Genomic DNA, 12,300 nt, shown 5'->3' with positions numbered 1-12,300 from the left:
GCCAGACGTCTTCTTCTCACCAACCCTCAAAGAAATTAATTATCACTTAGTTTCTGGTCATTACAAGATCTGATGTGTCATGTTAACGTCATAAAGAAAACCCTTTTTTTTCGAAAAATAAATGAAAATGATGAAAATTGATTTCAACAATCTTACTATTTTCTTTAAAAAATCATTAGGTAAAACATGGGGGTTATTATATATATATATATATATATATATATATATATATAATATAATGAGTAATTTTAATTCGATGCAAAACCCTCATCTCTTCGCTGCCACACTAACCAACCAAATCATGCGGGCACAAACCCTCACATCGTCTCCTATAAATCCGACGCCCTTCCCACACCGTCATTTCCGCCATTCACCCCTACCCCTCGGAAGACTTCTTCCTCATCGTCCTTCTCCCCCTTTCCCTCTCCCCGTCCAGCATCTTCGCTTTACGATTCCGGCCCCGGCTGCTGTACCCATGGAGTCCGTGAGCGAATGGGGACTCTCGCCGCTCTCCGCCGTCGACCCGGAGATCCACGACCTCATCGAACACGAGAAGCGGCGCCAGTCTCACGGCATCGAGCTCATCGCCTCCGAGAACTTCACCTCCTTCGCCGTCATCGAGGCCCTCGGCAGCGCTCTCACTAACAAGTACTCCGAGGGCATGCCTGGCAACCGCTACTACGGCGGCAACGAGCACATCGACGCCATCGAGAACCTCTGCCGTTCCCGCGCCCTCGCCGCCTACCAACTCGACCCCGCCAAGTGGGGCGTCAACGTCCAGCCATACTCTGGCAGTCCTGCCAATTTCGCCGCCTACACCGCCCTCCTCAACCCCCATGACCGCATCATGGGCCTCGACCTTCCCTCCGGCGGACACCTCACTCACGGCTACTACACCTCCGGTGGCAAGAAGATCTCCGCCACCTCCATTTACTTCGAGAGCCTCCCCTACAAGGTCAGCCCCGTGACCGGGTACATCGACTACGACAAGCTCGAGGAGAAAGCCCTCGACTTTCGCCCCAAGCTCATCATCTGCGGTGGCAGTGCCTACCCTAGGGATTGGGACTATGCAAAGTTCAGATCTATCGCCGACAAGTGCGGGGCCTTGTTGCTCTGCGATATGGCTCACATCAGTGGCCTCGTAGCCGCTCAGGTAATGAATGCTGATATTGTTCGTCCTATGTCTTAATTTTTCTCTTAAGATCGGTTTCGATCGAAAAATCAGATCTTGATAACAATTTGGCCTCCGAAAACAGTTCTAATTGACTTCTGCGTTTTGGTCGGATGTGGTCGGTAAGGTAGATCTGATGGATCGGGGAGAATGGTGTTTGGATTGATCGAGTGTTGTTTCGTTCGGTTTTTCACTGAGATTTCTATAGATCCGTCTTCAATGGATGGATCTGGTAGAACCCTTGCATTGTGTGGAATAGATCTACAAGTAGATTGCATTAAACGTACTACCTTTATATGCGCTTTTCAAGAACCTATTTATCAGTTGGCATCTAGATCTGAGGTTTTGAGTATTTGTTGATTGCTTTTGGCCCACGCACATGTTTGCATTATGTGAAATAGATCTACAAGTTCAGATAAATATACTAGCTTTATATGCTCTTTTCAAGAACCTATTCATCAATTGGTAACTATATCTAAATTACTATTTGTTGATTGCTTTTATCCAAAACTCATACCAACATTATATGGAACAGATCTACCAGTAAAGATAGCATTACGTATACTAACTCTATATACTCTTTTTATGAGCCTTCTCATTAGTTGCTAACTAGATCTGAATTCCTGATTGTTTGTTAATTGATGATGGCTAAAATCACTAAATTGGTAAATTTGTTATCATTATTGATTGTTGATTGACAATGAAGACAGTTTTGAATAATATAGATGAGATCTTAATGCTTTGATCTTGATATTTTTGCTTTCATCCATATGAGAGCTGTTGGTAATAAAACATGGACAATTCAGTGCTGATATGTATGTACTCTTAAATTTTGACTTGGTTTTGGTGCTTTGTTGGTTGAGATGCATATTCCTTCATTTTGTAGATGCAACAAAAGATCATGAGTATTAATACATTTTTTTAATTCATTCTTATGGAACAATCTAGTATTTAGTTATTTAATAATTCTTATTAGGTTATATTTCTGATCATTAGGATTGGGCTTTTGCTACTCAGGATAGTTGAAAGTTAGAATGATGGTGAAGTTGCTTGTTTCAGCCTTTTTTTTTTTAATTTTTTATTTTTGATGAGAAACTACCTGTTGGCCTGTGTGCATTGATGCACTTTATTGATTAGAATGGTATTCTCCAATGTAGGAAGCTGCAAACCCCTTTGAGTTCTGTGATGTGGTCACTACCACTACTCATAAGAGTCTCAGAGGACCAAGGTCTGGAATGATCTTCTACAGGAAAGGCCCTAAGCCTCCAAAGAAAGGACAGCCAGAAGATGCTGTTTACGATTTCGAGGACAAAATCAACTTTTCAGTGTTTCCAGCTCTCCAAGGTGGTCCTCACAATCATCAGATTGCTGCTTTGGCTGTAGCTTTGAAGCAAGCCATGTCACCTGGGTTCAAAACATATGCCAAGCAGATCAGGGCCAATGCTGTTGCTCTCGGGAATTATCTAATGAGCAAGGGCTACAAGCTTGTGACAGATGGAACTGAGAATCACCTTGTCCTCTGGGATCTTCGACCTCTTGGGTTGACTGGTACAACCAAATACATTTTTTTTTATGTAGCTTGCTGTTATTTATTTTTCTTAAATTTTTCTTCTCTTCACCTTGGATATTTGTAGGAAACAAGGTGGAGAAACTCTGTGATCTTTGCAATATTACTGTTAACAAGAATGCAGTTTTTGGTGATAGCAGTGCACTGGCTCCTGGTGGTGTCCGCATCGGTAAGAACACTGCCTTTTGGAGCATGATTTACTTGCATCAGGTTTTTAATGCCTCTGAAGATGTTGATCTGTGAAATATCTGAAATAATTGCTGGTTTTCAACTTTCAGAGAGATATTTTAGTTATATCTATTGATAAATGATAAATCCAAGAATGAAAAAAAGTTACATTTTTAGGTTTATATGGCGTCTTCAATATTCTGCAGGATCTGTTCAAAAATCTTCTTAAATATGACATTTCTTACATGAGTAATAAGTTTGACGGCATCAGTTCAAAATGCTGTCATACTTGTTTCTCATGTAAGAAATGTCATATTTAAGTAGATATTAAACAATTTGTAGTTATTACACAGCATTCTTAATTCACCCAAGACTTTCTCCTGTTAGTAATCCTGCAGATAAAATTAGAACTCTGCATTTTGTACCAGGAGCACAACTAACTAGTCGAGTGAACTTATTCCACAAAACTGGTTCGCACAATTAAATTCATATGACGACTCCTGTATATGGCGATGATTCTCTTCCTCAATTAAATCAAAGATAGAATTCTTGGTGAACAAAACATTATGTAGATGAGACAAAAGGGTCAAATTTTTATCAAGAATTTTGAGACGGTATATGTCTTTGCTTATCTGCTTTATACTTGGGTAAAATGGAAAATAGCAATCAGTACTTTTGTATGTTTGATGCAGCCATATCTCAGTTAAAAGCTGGTTTGAGGTTAGATCGATTCTGTCTTGAGTTGATCTAAATGTTTTAATTCTGGAAATTTGTTTTATGGCCTTCATTTGCCACTTTGGCACCAAGTGTTATCAATACAGAAACAGATACATTCCTTGTGTGTGGCAAGTGCATATGTAACATCGAATGATAAGACCCTTTAATCTCCATCCCTCTGTCAATTTCTGTGTGATGCCATCCTGATATAATAAGAAAATTTCATCAGGGTTCCTTTTGAAAATAATATAAGCAGTCGCAACTGTCTAATCTTCTATTAATTCTAGGTCTTGTGTGATTTAAGACCTATTTTATTACTGTTACCTCTGAGCAGCATGAGTCTATGAGAAACTTATCTCTTGTTAGTGCATTTAGATCTGCTTCGGTTATGTCTCATTTTTCAGGCGCTCCTGCCATGACATCACGGGGCTTGGTTGAAAAGGATTTCGAGCAGATTGCTGAGTTCCTTCACCAGGCTGTGACTCTCTGCTTGAGCATTCAGAAGGAACATGGAAAGCTGCTGAAGGACTTCAATAAAGGTTTGGTGAACAACAAGGACATCGAGGAGCTCAAGGCAGCAGTCGAAAAGTTTTCTGCATCGTTTGACATGCCTGGCTTTCAAATGTCCGCAATGAAGTACAAGGACTAGGACACTAAAATTTGTGTGAGGAGGCGCATGTTCAAGAATCCCTTTTCTTTTGACAAATTTGCTTATTTCATCATACAGTTGAACATTTTGTTTGCCAATCCAAATCTTTTTTGAGATGTACCCATGGAAAGAGCAGCATGTTCCTTATCTGATGCTAGTTGATGTACTCTCAAAATATTTATCCTACCATTTCTTGTGATGCATGTAGTTCTTTTCAGAAATCTATATTATCATTTGTTGTTTGTTACTGCGCTGCCTGTGGTGGTTAATCATAATGCATGTCAGTATTTAAAGACTTCCATCATTGTGATGTAGAAATATTATCTTGTTTCCTGGATATTTCAATTTAATTAGAAGTAGAACTTGACCTAATTACCCAGTTATATAACTACCAGTTATAAACCTCATAAGCTCGTTCCAACCAAACAATCTATGCCGTATAAAAGAATATGGATTTCTGGGATGGTTGCCATAGTCAAAGCAGGTATCCAAGGAATACTTATTTCAATTAACAGCAGCATACCTCAGGAAAAGATTGTGATTTTTATGTCGAGGAATATTGGGAATGAGCCTACTCATTTGGCTTATTTCCGATAAATCCTTGGAACCTTGTGAGTGTTCATCATTAGTTTTTAATTTTTTTTCTTTCATATATATTCCTCAAAATGTGCAAAAGAAAGCATGAATCTCACTTTTCAGATCCTTAGTATGAATGAAAACTAGCAAGTGGGATCAGATTTCCATCCCATGCGTTGCAAATTGAACACTTCAAATACAAACGACAAAATGCCAACTAAGGAAACACTGATTCTGAATGAAAGATGCACATGCACTATTAACTTAAATTTAAGATTTCCACTGCCAAAGAAAATTTTGAGGGAAAACTAGCAGAAGAGAACAGAACCAAATTGAAAGACTAATATATATGTTAGCCACTAGAAAATTAGTTGCTTAGGATTGGCAAAAATAAGTTCAAAGATCCAAACAAAATGAACCTTATAGTTCAAAAAACCTTGTAATGACTTTGGATTATCCAACTGATTAGGGGGCCTGATGAAAAAAGCTCATTAGTTTTAACTGATGTTGGATCCGTAATGGCTTCCCTGGCCATCATTTGGGTCAATTTGATCAACTCTCCAAGATCCGTTATCGACTCCATTTGAAGAGTCTCTCCTGTTTCCGATGCTGCCTACAATATCTCATCTGTTATGGAACCTCTCGCTAATTCCATCTTTTTGGTTCCCCCACCCCCTTCACCGAGGGGGAATCTTCCTCTGTTATTAACTGCAGAACACTAACAGTGAGCACAATATGATGGATGACCATGAAAGTTTTCCGGTTTCGTTGGAAAAGGAAGTGCATGCATGATGCTGTCTTTTGTTAGCCTAGTGCTGAAAGTCTTTGGCAATAATTTGCTTTGTATTCACTAGGTTGTGTACCTAATTGGTTAATCTGCTTGCTGCACCGACATTGTAAGAAATAAAGTCATTTACGGTTAGTTCAAATTCATCAGTTTATTCTTCTTCTTTTTTCTCAAGTGATATAATGTCAAACAGTTATCTTCGATAAATAAAACAATTACGAACATAGTCTATTGTATGCAAATATGCGTATAAAGAGTTATATCAGACTTGCCTCCTGAACCAAATATTCTCTTTTCCTCGATATAGACTCGACGGCCAGCTATAAGTATGGGAGAAGCCTGAAATATTAACAATTAATCAACATAAAAGATGCTAATAATCAAAAGCACTAGATGGGACTCACCTGACAATTGTTTAATTTGACCAGCTTCATGTAACCTTATCTGCTTTTATCTTTTTGTTATGATGGTTTTTGAAAAGCATTCTGTACTTGAATTTTCATGGAGACAATATCTAATCATACATGGAAGTCTATGGTCTCAATGGTGTCATCCAAAGAAGGTTCTTGTAATTTGTGAATGTGGGAGTATGCTTAATCTATAGACAGAATTCCATATAAAGTAAATTAGTTTTTCAGAAAATTTTTTAATGAAGAATTTCAGCAAAATCTTTCAATTTCATCTTTTTACTACATATAAATCCACATAATTGGATTTAGAAGATACAATAACAAAGTGTGTAAAATTACAGTAGAAAATGTACTAGTAGCTTCCATGAATGTAAAGCAAATATCAAGTCCAAAAATCTATCATATATTGTGTTTATATAGAATTTTAAAATGAATCACATAGAATACCATAAATAGCCTAGTTGTTGATTCAGTCAGGAATTGAGACTCCAAAAACTAAGTACCAGTGCTATAAAATCTCATGAAAGTAGCAAGTACTATCTGATGATATTAAATTTATAAATACCATCTGACTTTGAATCATAAACCATGCGAGGGTCAATACCGAACTAGCATTTAGTTTTGGCATAACAAATAGCTACGATGATGGAATGTGAGGAAGAAGTGCTTGAAAGACTACTAGTTAAGTTCTTCTGGGGGTCCCAAGTTTCCTCATTAAATGGGATTTTGAATCTGCACATCTAAACTCCATTCATTTCGGTGGACACACGGGATGCAGTCATTCTACACCTAGGCTCAAAAAGCTAACTCTGGTTGGACAATGGAAGCAGCCGAAAACATATGGCTCCCATCACTGTGATCTTTTAGGAGGTCAAAGAAACTCATATTCTCTTCTATTTTCTACTATCCTTCTCTTTTTTCATTTGTAATTCAGGCATCCACCTGAATACCAACATCCCATAAGTTCTATGTTATCACTTGGCTATTTGCATATAGCAACAACCCTATGGAACAGTAGACTGTGCTCTGTCAAAGTGACTGAGAAATACTGAAGAAAAGCAAAAAAAAAAAAAAAGAGTAGAAAAATATAAATAATGTAGTATGCTACAGCATTATAATAAATGAAAAATAGAACAGCATTCCGAAGAATCAGAAATGAAAATGTAGCATCAACAACATGAGCTATGTATACTCGAACACCATCAGAAACAAATTAAAGATGCAACGTAAAAGAAGTTATGTTGATAAGAGTAAATGAAACTGACCTCTATTGCACATCGGACAGCACCAGCCAATTTGAACTCCACAAAACCAAAACAAGTGCTTTGTAGCTTCAATTTAAAATGTTAATTATTAGATGATGAGAAACATAGAATGATAGGTATCCTCAAAAAACAATAAGTCATTGAATAACCAAAAACAACCTTGTTGCCTTTAAGTTGTATGCCACCAGCCTTGATAGGACCAAATCTCTTGAACTCCTCCTCAAGTAGAGCATGTGTTGCATCCAAAGGTAAATTTTTCACATATATGGAATGACCATCAGCTGAATTTATTAGAGTGAACAATTTTTAAACAATTATCTCTATAAAGCTAGAAATAGAAAAAGATCTTGATGAAAAAATCACTGTTACATTCTGCCATCTGAATTTTCTGCCATCTGGAAGCACTAGAACTGAAAGTAGGCCCATTAGATGCTGGAGGAGCAGAGATTGGATGTTGTTCTGTTTTGACCACTGAAACCCAAGGAAGGTCTTTCTTAGCTTTCACCTGTGTCCACCAAGACATACTGAATTTCTTTCATACAATCAACGTGCTGGAATATGATATTTCAATCTTTGGACTAAAAATTGTTTTGAGATGGTGGAAACATGTATCTATATGAAACTTCTCACCAAACTAAACATAAAAAGAACATTGATCGAATAAGTCGAGGACATATCTTTTCAAAGTTTAGCAACCATAGGGAATGTCAACGTGACTAGAAGTATTTCTTGCATTCAAGGAATTCCTTCAAACAAACCATTTTAGCGATCAATAATGTAATATATTCTTAAAAACAATAAGCACCTTTGTGGACACAGATGGGCAGTATGTGTTTCATTAGAAGAGAGAATACCTATCAAGATGTTTAGATCACTTCAAGTTCTCATTGAATTTCAAGATGTTTGTATAACATGACAGTATGTAGATAACACACATGTATAATAAGTCAAAGACCTAACTACAAGCATATATGATCAATACTTGTGCAACAAAGTCTTCTGGAGACAAGCTCTCATGTCCTACATATGTTCCATTGCATATCCTTAGAGGTTATTTTTCAGGTCCTCAATTTTATTTTTTTAATAAAAAGTAATAACGTAATCATAGGTTTATAATTTATTCAATAGAGGTGTTTTCAGCTTTTTTTTAAATGTACATTTAATTTAAAAGATCATTTCTTCGGTATTGGGCATGCTTCCTATTTGCTCTGCTTCTCTCTTTGCATTTGTTGTAAGCATACAAATTATCATTATACTATTGTTATGCAAAAAAACTTTAATGTCAAAATCTAAAAACAAATAATAATAGATCTATTTTACGATGCATACTTTTTGATGTCATTCAGAAAGCTTTTATCTAATTTACGAGCACACCGTCATTGGATCTGAAAGCTACATCAATATCGATCTGTAAGGAAAACTAGACTCGTATTCTCCTTTCTTCCTATCCTTCATAGGATCGTTATGAACAATAGATTAAGGACAAAGAGATGATGAGAAAATATTTGTACTTTCTCATTGATTAGTTCATGTAACTAAGGGGAGATGAGAGAATATCTGTAATCTCTTAATAATATCACGTATCCTCATCTCATTTTATCCACTTATCTACATATTGTGTGTTTAGTCCCTAGGAGGTCCTGTCTATTTATAGGCGAGAAGAAATGGTCTATGAGAACTAATTATAAGAGTCTCTTCCGTCAAGATCATCTCCTAAGGAATTCTATCATGATTAGACTTCCTTTCTATTGACCGATAATAGTAATCATAATCCAATCATAAACATTTCTAAAAAGTAAATTAATTGGATTCTGATTACGATTATCGACCAATAGAAAGAAAGTCCAATTATGATATGATTTCTCAGGTCTTAATGGGAGGAACCCTCATAATTACTTATAGAGATTACAGATCTTCTCTCATCATATCTTTGTCCCTAATCCATTGCTAATAACGGTCATGTGAAAGATAAGAATAGAGAAGAAAACGAGTCTAATTCTTCTTAGAGATCGACATCACTATAAATTTCGGATACGACGATGGTGTGCTTGTAAATCAGATAAAAGCTTTCTGAATGACATCGAAAGATACTCATCATAAAATAAATATATTATTATTTGATTTTAGATCTTGATATCAAAATTTTCAGCGTAACAGTAGCATAATAATGATTTTTATACTTACACTTGTATCATCAATCCTACGCTTTTTTACTCGGTTCATGAAAAGAAATCAATTACATCTTAAATAAGAACCCACACTATAGCCTTTGACTTTAAATATTGCATGCCACCAAAAATAGCATAACATAAAAGACAAACGTCCATCAACTAAAAAACATTGCAACATTTCAAGATAAAACACTTACTACTGAAGCGTATGTTTTCTTGGCCATTTCCTGTTGAACGCTCGTATCTTTTGATTTAACCCCTACAGCCTGAAAACAATCTGAAACTTCATCAACGACCTCATTACCTGGTTCTTCCTCCTGCAAATTCCAGCTCTCCCCATTGCTCCGAGGATTACAGACTCCACTCGCTTTGACAATGGGCACCGAGACATTTTCTTCTTGTCCTGGAAGGGAATATTCCGATCAGAATCAATACTTAACAAGCCAACCGATTAATTTCAAAAAATATACATGACAATTCAACTAGTATTCACGAAAGAAACCATGCTCGGGCACAACAGGTGAGCTAACACCATTCGTCAAGCCCTTGTTCTCCAATTGAGGAGTGACTTTTCCAGCATGCATAAGTATGTCGTTCAGGACGTAATATCCCCTTTCCTGGGGAGCCAGGAAGAAGGACTGGACGAAATCCCTCTTGACATTGTCCACCCTGGTGAGAAACCCTGTCACTAGGACCATCATCCCACCACCAAAAGAGTCCTGGCTGTGCACCGCTTTTATTTCTAGCGTGCAGAAGTCCATCGACATTATCTTCTCGTTGATTGCCTATTACCAATCAATTCAATCAATACAGAGCGAGGATTATGTATACAAGAATCAAACCAAGAGTGCAGATTGAGGAGCCCGTCATCAGAAGGATAATCTGAAACAAGAAACATCTGAACTTCTCAAACACTCACATCGATGGTCGTGATGGAGGTGACGTTGCCATGGTCATCAGCACGGCCAAGCCTGCTACTTTCCTGGTAGAATCGGTGAACCAACTCCGGAGAATTGCGAAGAAAATGATAATACCGATTAACGAACGTTTCACCGACCTAAACCCAGATCCCAAATCAAAGACAGACAGAAACATATATATATACACAAAAAAGAAAACAAAATCCAATCTTTATCATATTGATAAAGGAACAATCCTAAACATAGAGGATAATCTATTACCCTTTGGGCGTAGTATAGAGACTCAGCAGGAGTCGAAGGTTGGGCCTCCATCTCCAGACCGAAAACCGTAGAAAGCGGTGACAGAGTTCTCGGTCACTGTGATTCAAACGCGACCAATTTGAAAGAGACGAAACGATCTAGATAAAACTTCCGAGTATAGATGGAGAGAGAGAGAGAGAGAGAGAGAGAGAGAGAGAGAGAGAGAGAGGTTTCCTCTTCCTCTAGGGTTTTCGAGCTCCGTAAAAGGAAACCAAAGAGGAGAGGCGACGGAAGTCGAAGCAGGAGTCGCAGCCCGAGCCGTCGTTCACCTTCTAAGGAAGGGGGGAATGGAGCCGACCCCCTTATATAGGCCCCGCATGTGGGAAACCGTCGACGGGCACGTGCCAGGCGTGGGGACTCCCTACCCCCAATAGGCTCAGGGTTCAGGGCATTCGACGCTCTCCAACCAAGCCGGGCCCACGAACCCGACTCCTTCGGCTCAGCTATGTCGCAGAGAACGTGAACCCTGCCGGGCGCCGCACGGTCTTCCGCTCACACGTTCGGGAGACCCGACTTCGCGGTGCAGGCTTCGGAATGGCGCAGACCACGCGATCGAAGTCATCAGACTCCCGTACGCAAATTGGCGACAGTCGTACTCCGTATGAAGAAAGAAGGGATGGTATGACTTGTGTGTGAAGCTAAGAAGGATAACCATACACTAAGGTTGCCAAGATATCACGGAGATTACCGTCTTAGAACAGAAGCATGACGGAGATATGACGTTTTTTCTTCCAAAAAAAAAAATCCATTAAGATCTTATTACTCTATCAAATGATCTAAAGAGGTAATTTTGAAGAGTGACATAAAGGTTATGGGTGAACGAATCTTCCCAAACAGTTGTAAATATATCTATCTTGAATTTTTTCGATTGTTCAATTGACTATCAGATTACATTCACGAAAATAATATAATATTATAAAAGAATCAATAAGTACTTGATACATTGAGGTTGCTTATCCGAATCGAGGAAGTCAACTAGGATTGAAGAGCAGATAAATCAATCCAATAACTTATTACGATTAAAAATTAAAGTAGTAGCATAAATATCCGTTTAAAAGTCAATGTTAATCATTATGAAACTGTACTATAAACTGAGAATATTTGAATACCACCTGGACATGTAAAAGTGAAGTTGACCAAGCAAGAATTTATATCCCCCGAAGCACCTTCGACCGATTGAAGATATCCTTGCCAATGTTTTCCAAAGCTCTTAATAGCATTAATCGACTGTTCAGCATTAGCATGAGTCTCTCCTGCAACAATAAAATAGCACGAATGGCATAGGATAAAAAACTCCCTTACGGGTTTTTGTCTTATGCCATGACAACTTCAACTATATATTATCATAGCACCATTTATGGCTTTTAAACTAGCATGGGCAGAAACCTTAGATCTAGACTTAGCAGAAAGCAAATCCTTCTGAATAACAAGTGGACGATCAATTGAAGCTTGACTTTTATGGAATTAACTACAGGACATCCCCTCAAAGATTCCAAGGGTCATCCGTAAAGAATTTGAGGGCATCTGAATCAGAACTAAGACGAAAACGAAAGAAAAAAAAAATGGCCGACTTCCATGATTGGAATGAACCAAAGATAA

General features: G+C 38.0%; 2 protein-coding genes across 2 annotated transcripts; one reads left to right on the top strand and one right to left on the bottom strand.

Annotated features, from left to right (window-relative positions):
* Window positions 1-295: 295 nt before the first annotated feature.
* On the top strand, window positions 296-4,519 carry LOC135592322 (serine hydroxymethyltransferase 4-like). The gene is made up of 4 exons (XM_065081715.1): window positions 296-1,153; window positions 2,329-2,719; window positions 2,806-2,907; window positions 4,028-4,519. The coding sequence occupies exons 1-4, from the start codon at window positions 302-304 to the stop codon at window positions 4,270-4,272; spliced, it is 1,590 nt and encodes a 529-aa protein (XP_064937787.1). The 5' UTR covers window positions 296-301; the 3' UTR covers window positions 4,273-4,519.
* Window positions 4,520-5,200: 681 nt separating this feature from the next.
* Window positions 5,201-10,958, bottom strand: LOC135586800 (nuclear transport factor 2-like). The gene is made up of 8 exons (XM_065084595.1): window positions 10,663-10,958; window positions 10,401-10,538; window positions 9,984-10,266; window positions 9,679-9,884; window positions 7,680-7,815; window positions 7,470-7,591; window positions 7,311-7,376; window positions 5,201-5,974 (listed from the first exon to the last, which is right to left on the bottom strand). The coding sequence occupies exons 1-8, from the start codon at window positions 10,711-10,713 to the stop codon at window positions 5,864-5,866; spliced, it is 1,113 nt and encodes a 370-aa protein (XP_064940667.1). The 5' UTR covers window positions 10,714-10,958; the 3' UTR covers window positions 5,201-5,863.
* Window positions 10,959-12,300: the final 1,342 nt, after the last annotated feature.

This window comes from Musa acuminata, chromosome BXJ1-9, assembly GCF_036884655.1.
Source record: "Musa acuminata AAA Group cultivar baxijiao chromosome BXJ1-9, Cavendish_Baxijiao_AAA, whole genome shotgun sequence".
In the NCBI taxonomy this organism is placed as follows: Eukaryota; Viridiplantae; Streptophyta; class Magnoliopsida; order Zingiberales; family Musaceae; genus Musa; species Musa acuminata.
The sequence above is the reverse complement of the archived record's forward strand: the minus strand, read 5'-3'. Positions and strand labels throughout refer to the sequence as shown.

Coding starts and splice junctions, on each gene's coding strand:
- LOC135592322 (XM_065081715.1), top strand. CDS start 302: ATGCGGGCACAAACCCTCACATCGTCTCCTATAAATCCGACGCCCTTC. Junction 2,720..2,805: donor TCGACCTCTTGGGTTGACTG/GTACAACCAAAT, acceptor GGATATTTGTAG/GAAACAAGGTGGAGAAACTC. Junction 2,908..4,027: donor TCCTGGTGGTGTCCGCATCG/GTAAGAACACTG, acceptor CTCATTTTTCAG/GCGCTCCTGCCATGACATCA.
- LOC135586800 (XM_065084595.1), bottom strand. CDS start 10,713: ATGGAGGCCCAACCTTCGACTCCTGCTGAGTCTCTATACTACGCCCAA. Junction 10,539..10,662: donor CTCTATACTACGCCCAAAGG/GTAATAGATTAT, acceptor ATCTGGGTTTAG/GTCGGTGAAACGTTCGTTAA. Junction 7,377..7,469: donor TACAACTTAAAGGCAACAAG/GTTGTTTTTGGT, acceptor TTTAAATTGAAG/CTACAAAGCACTTGTTTTGG.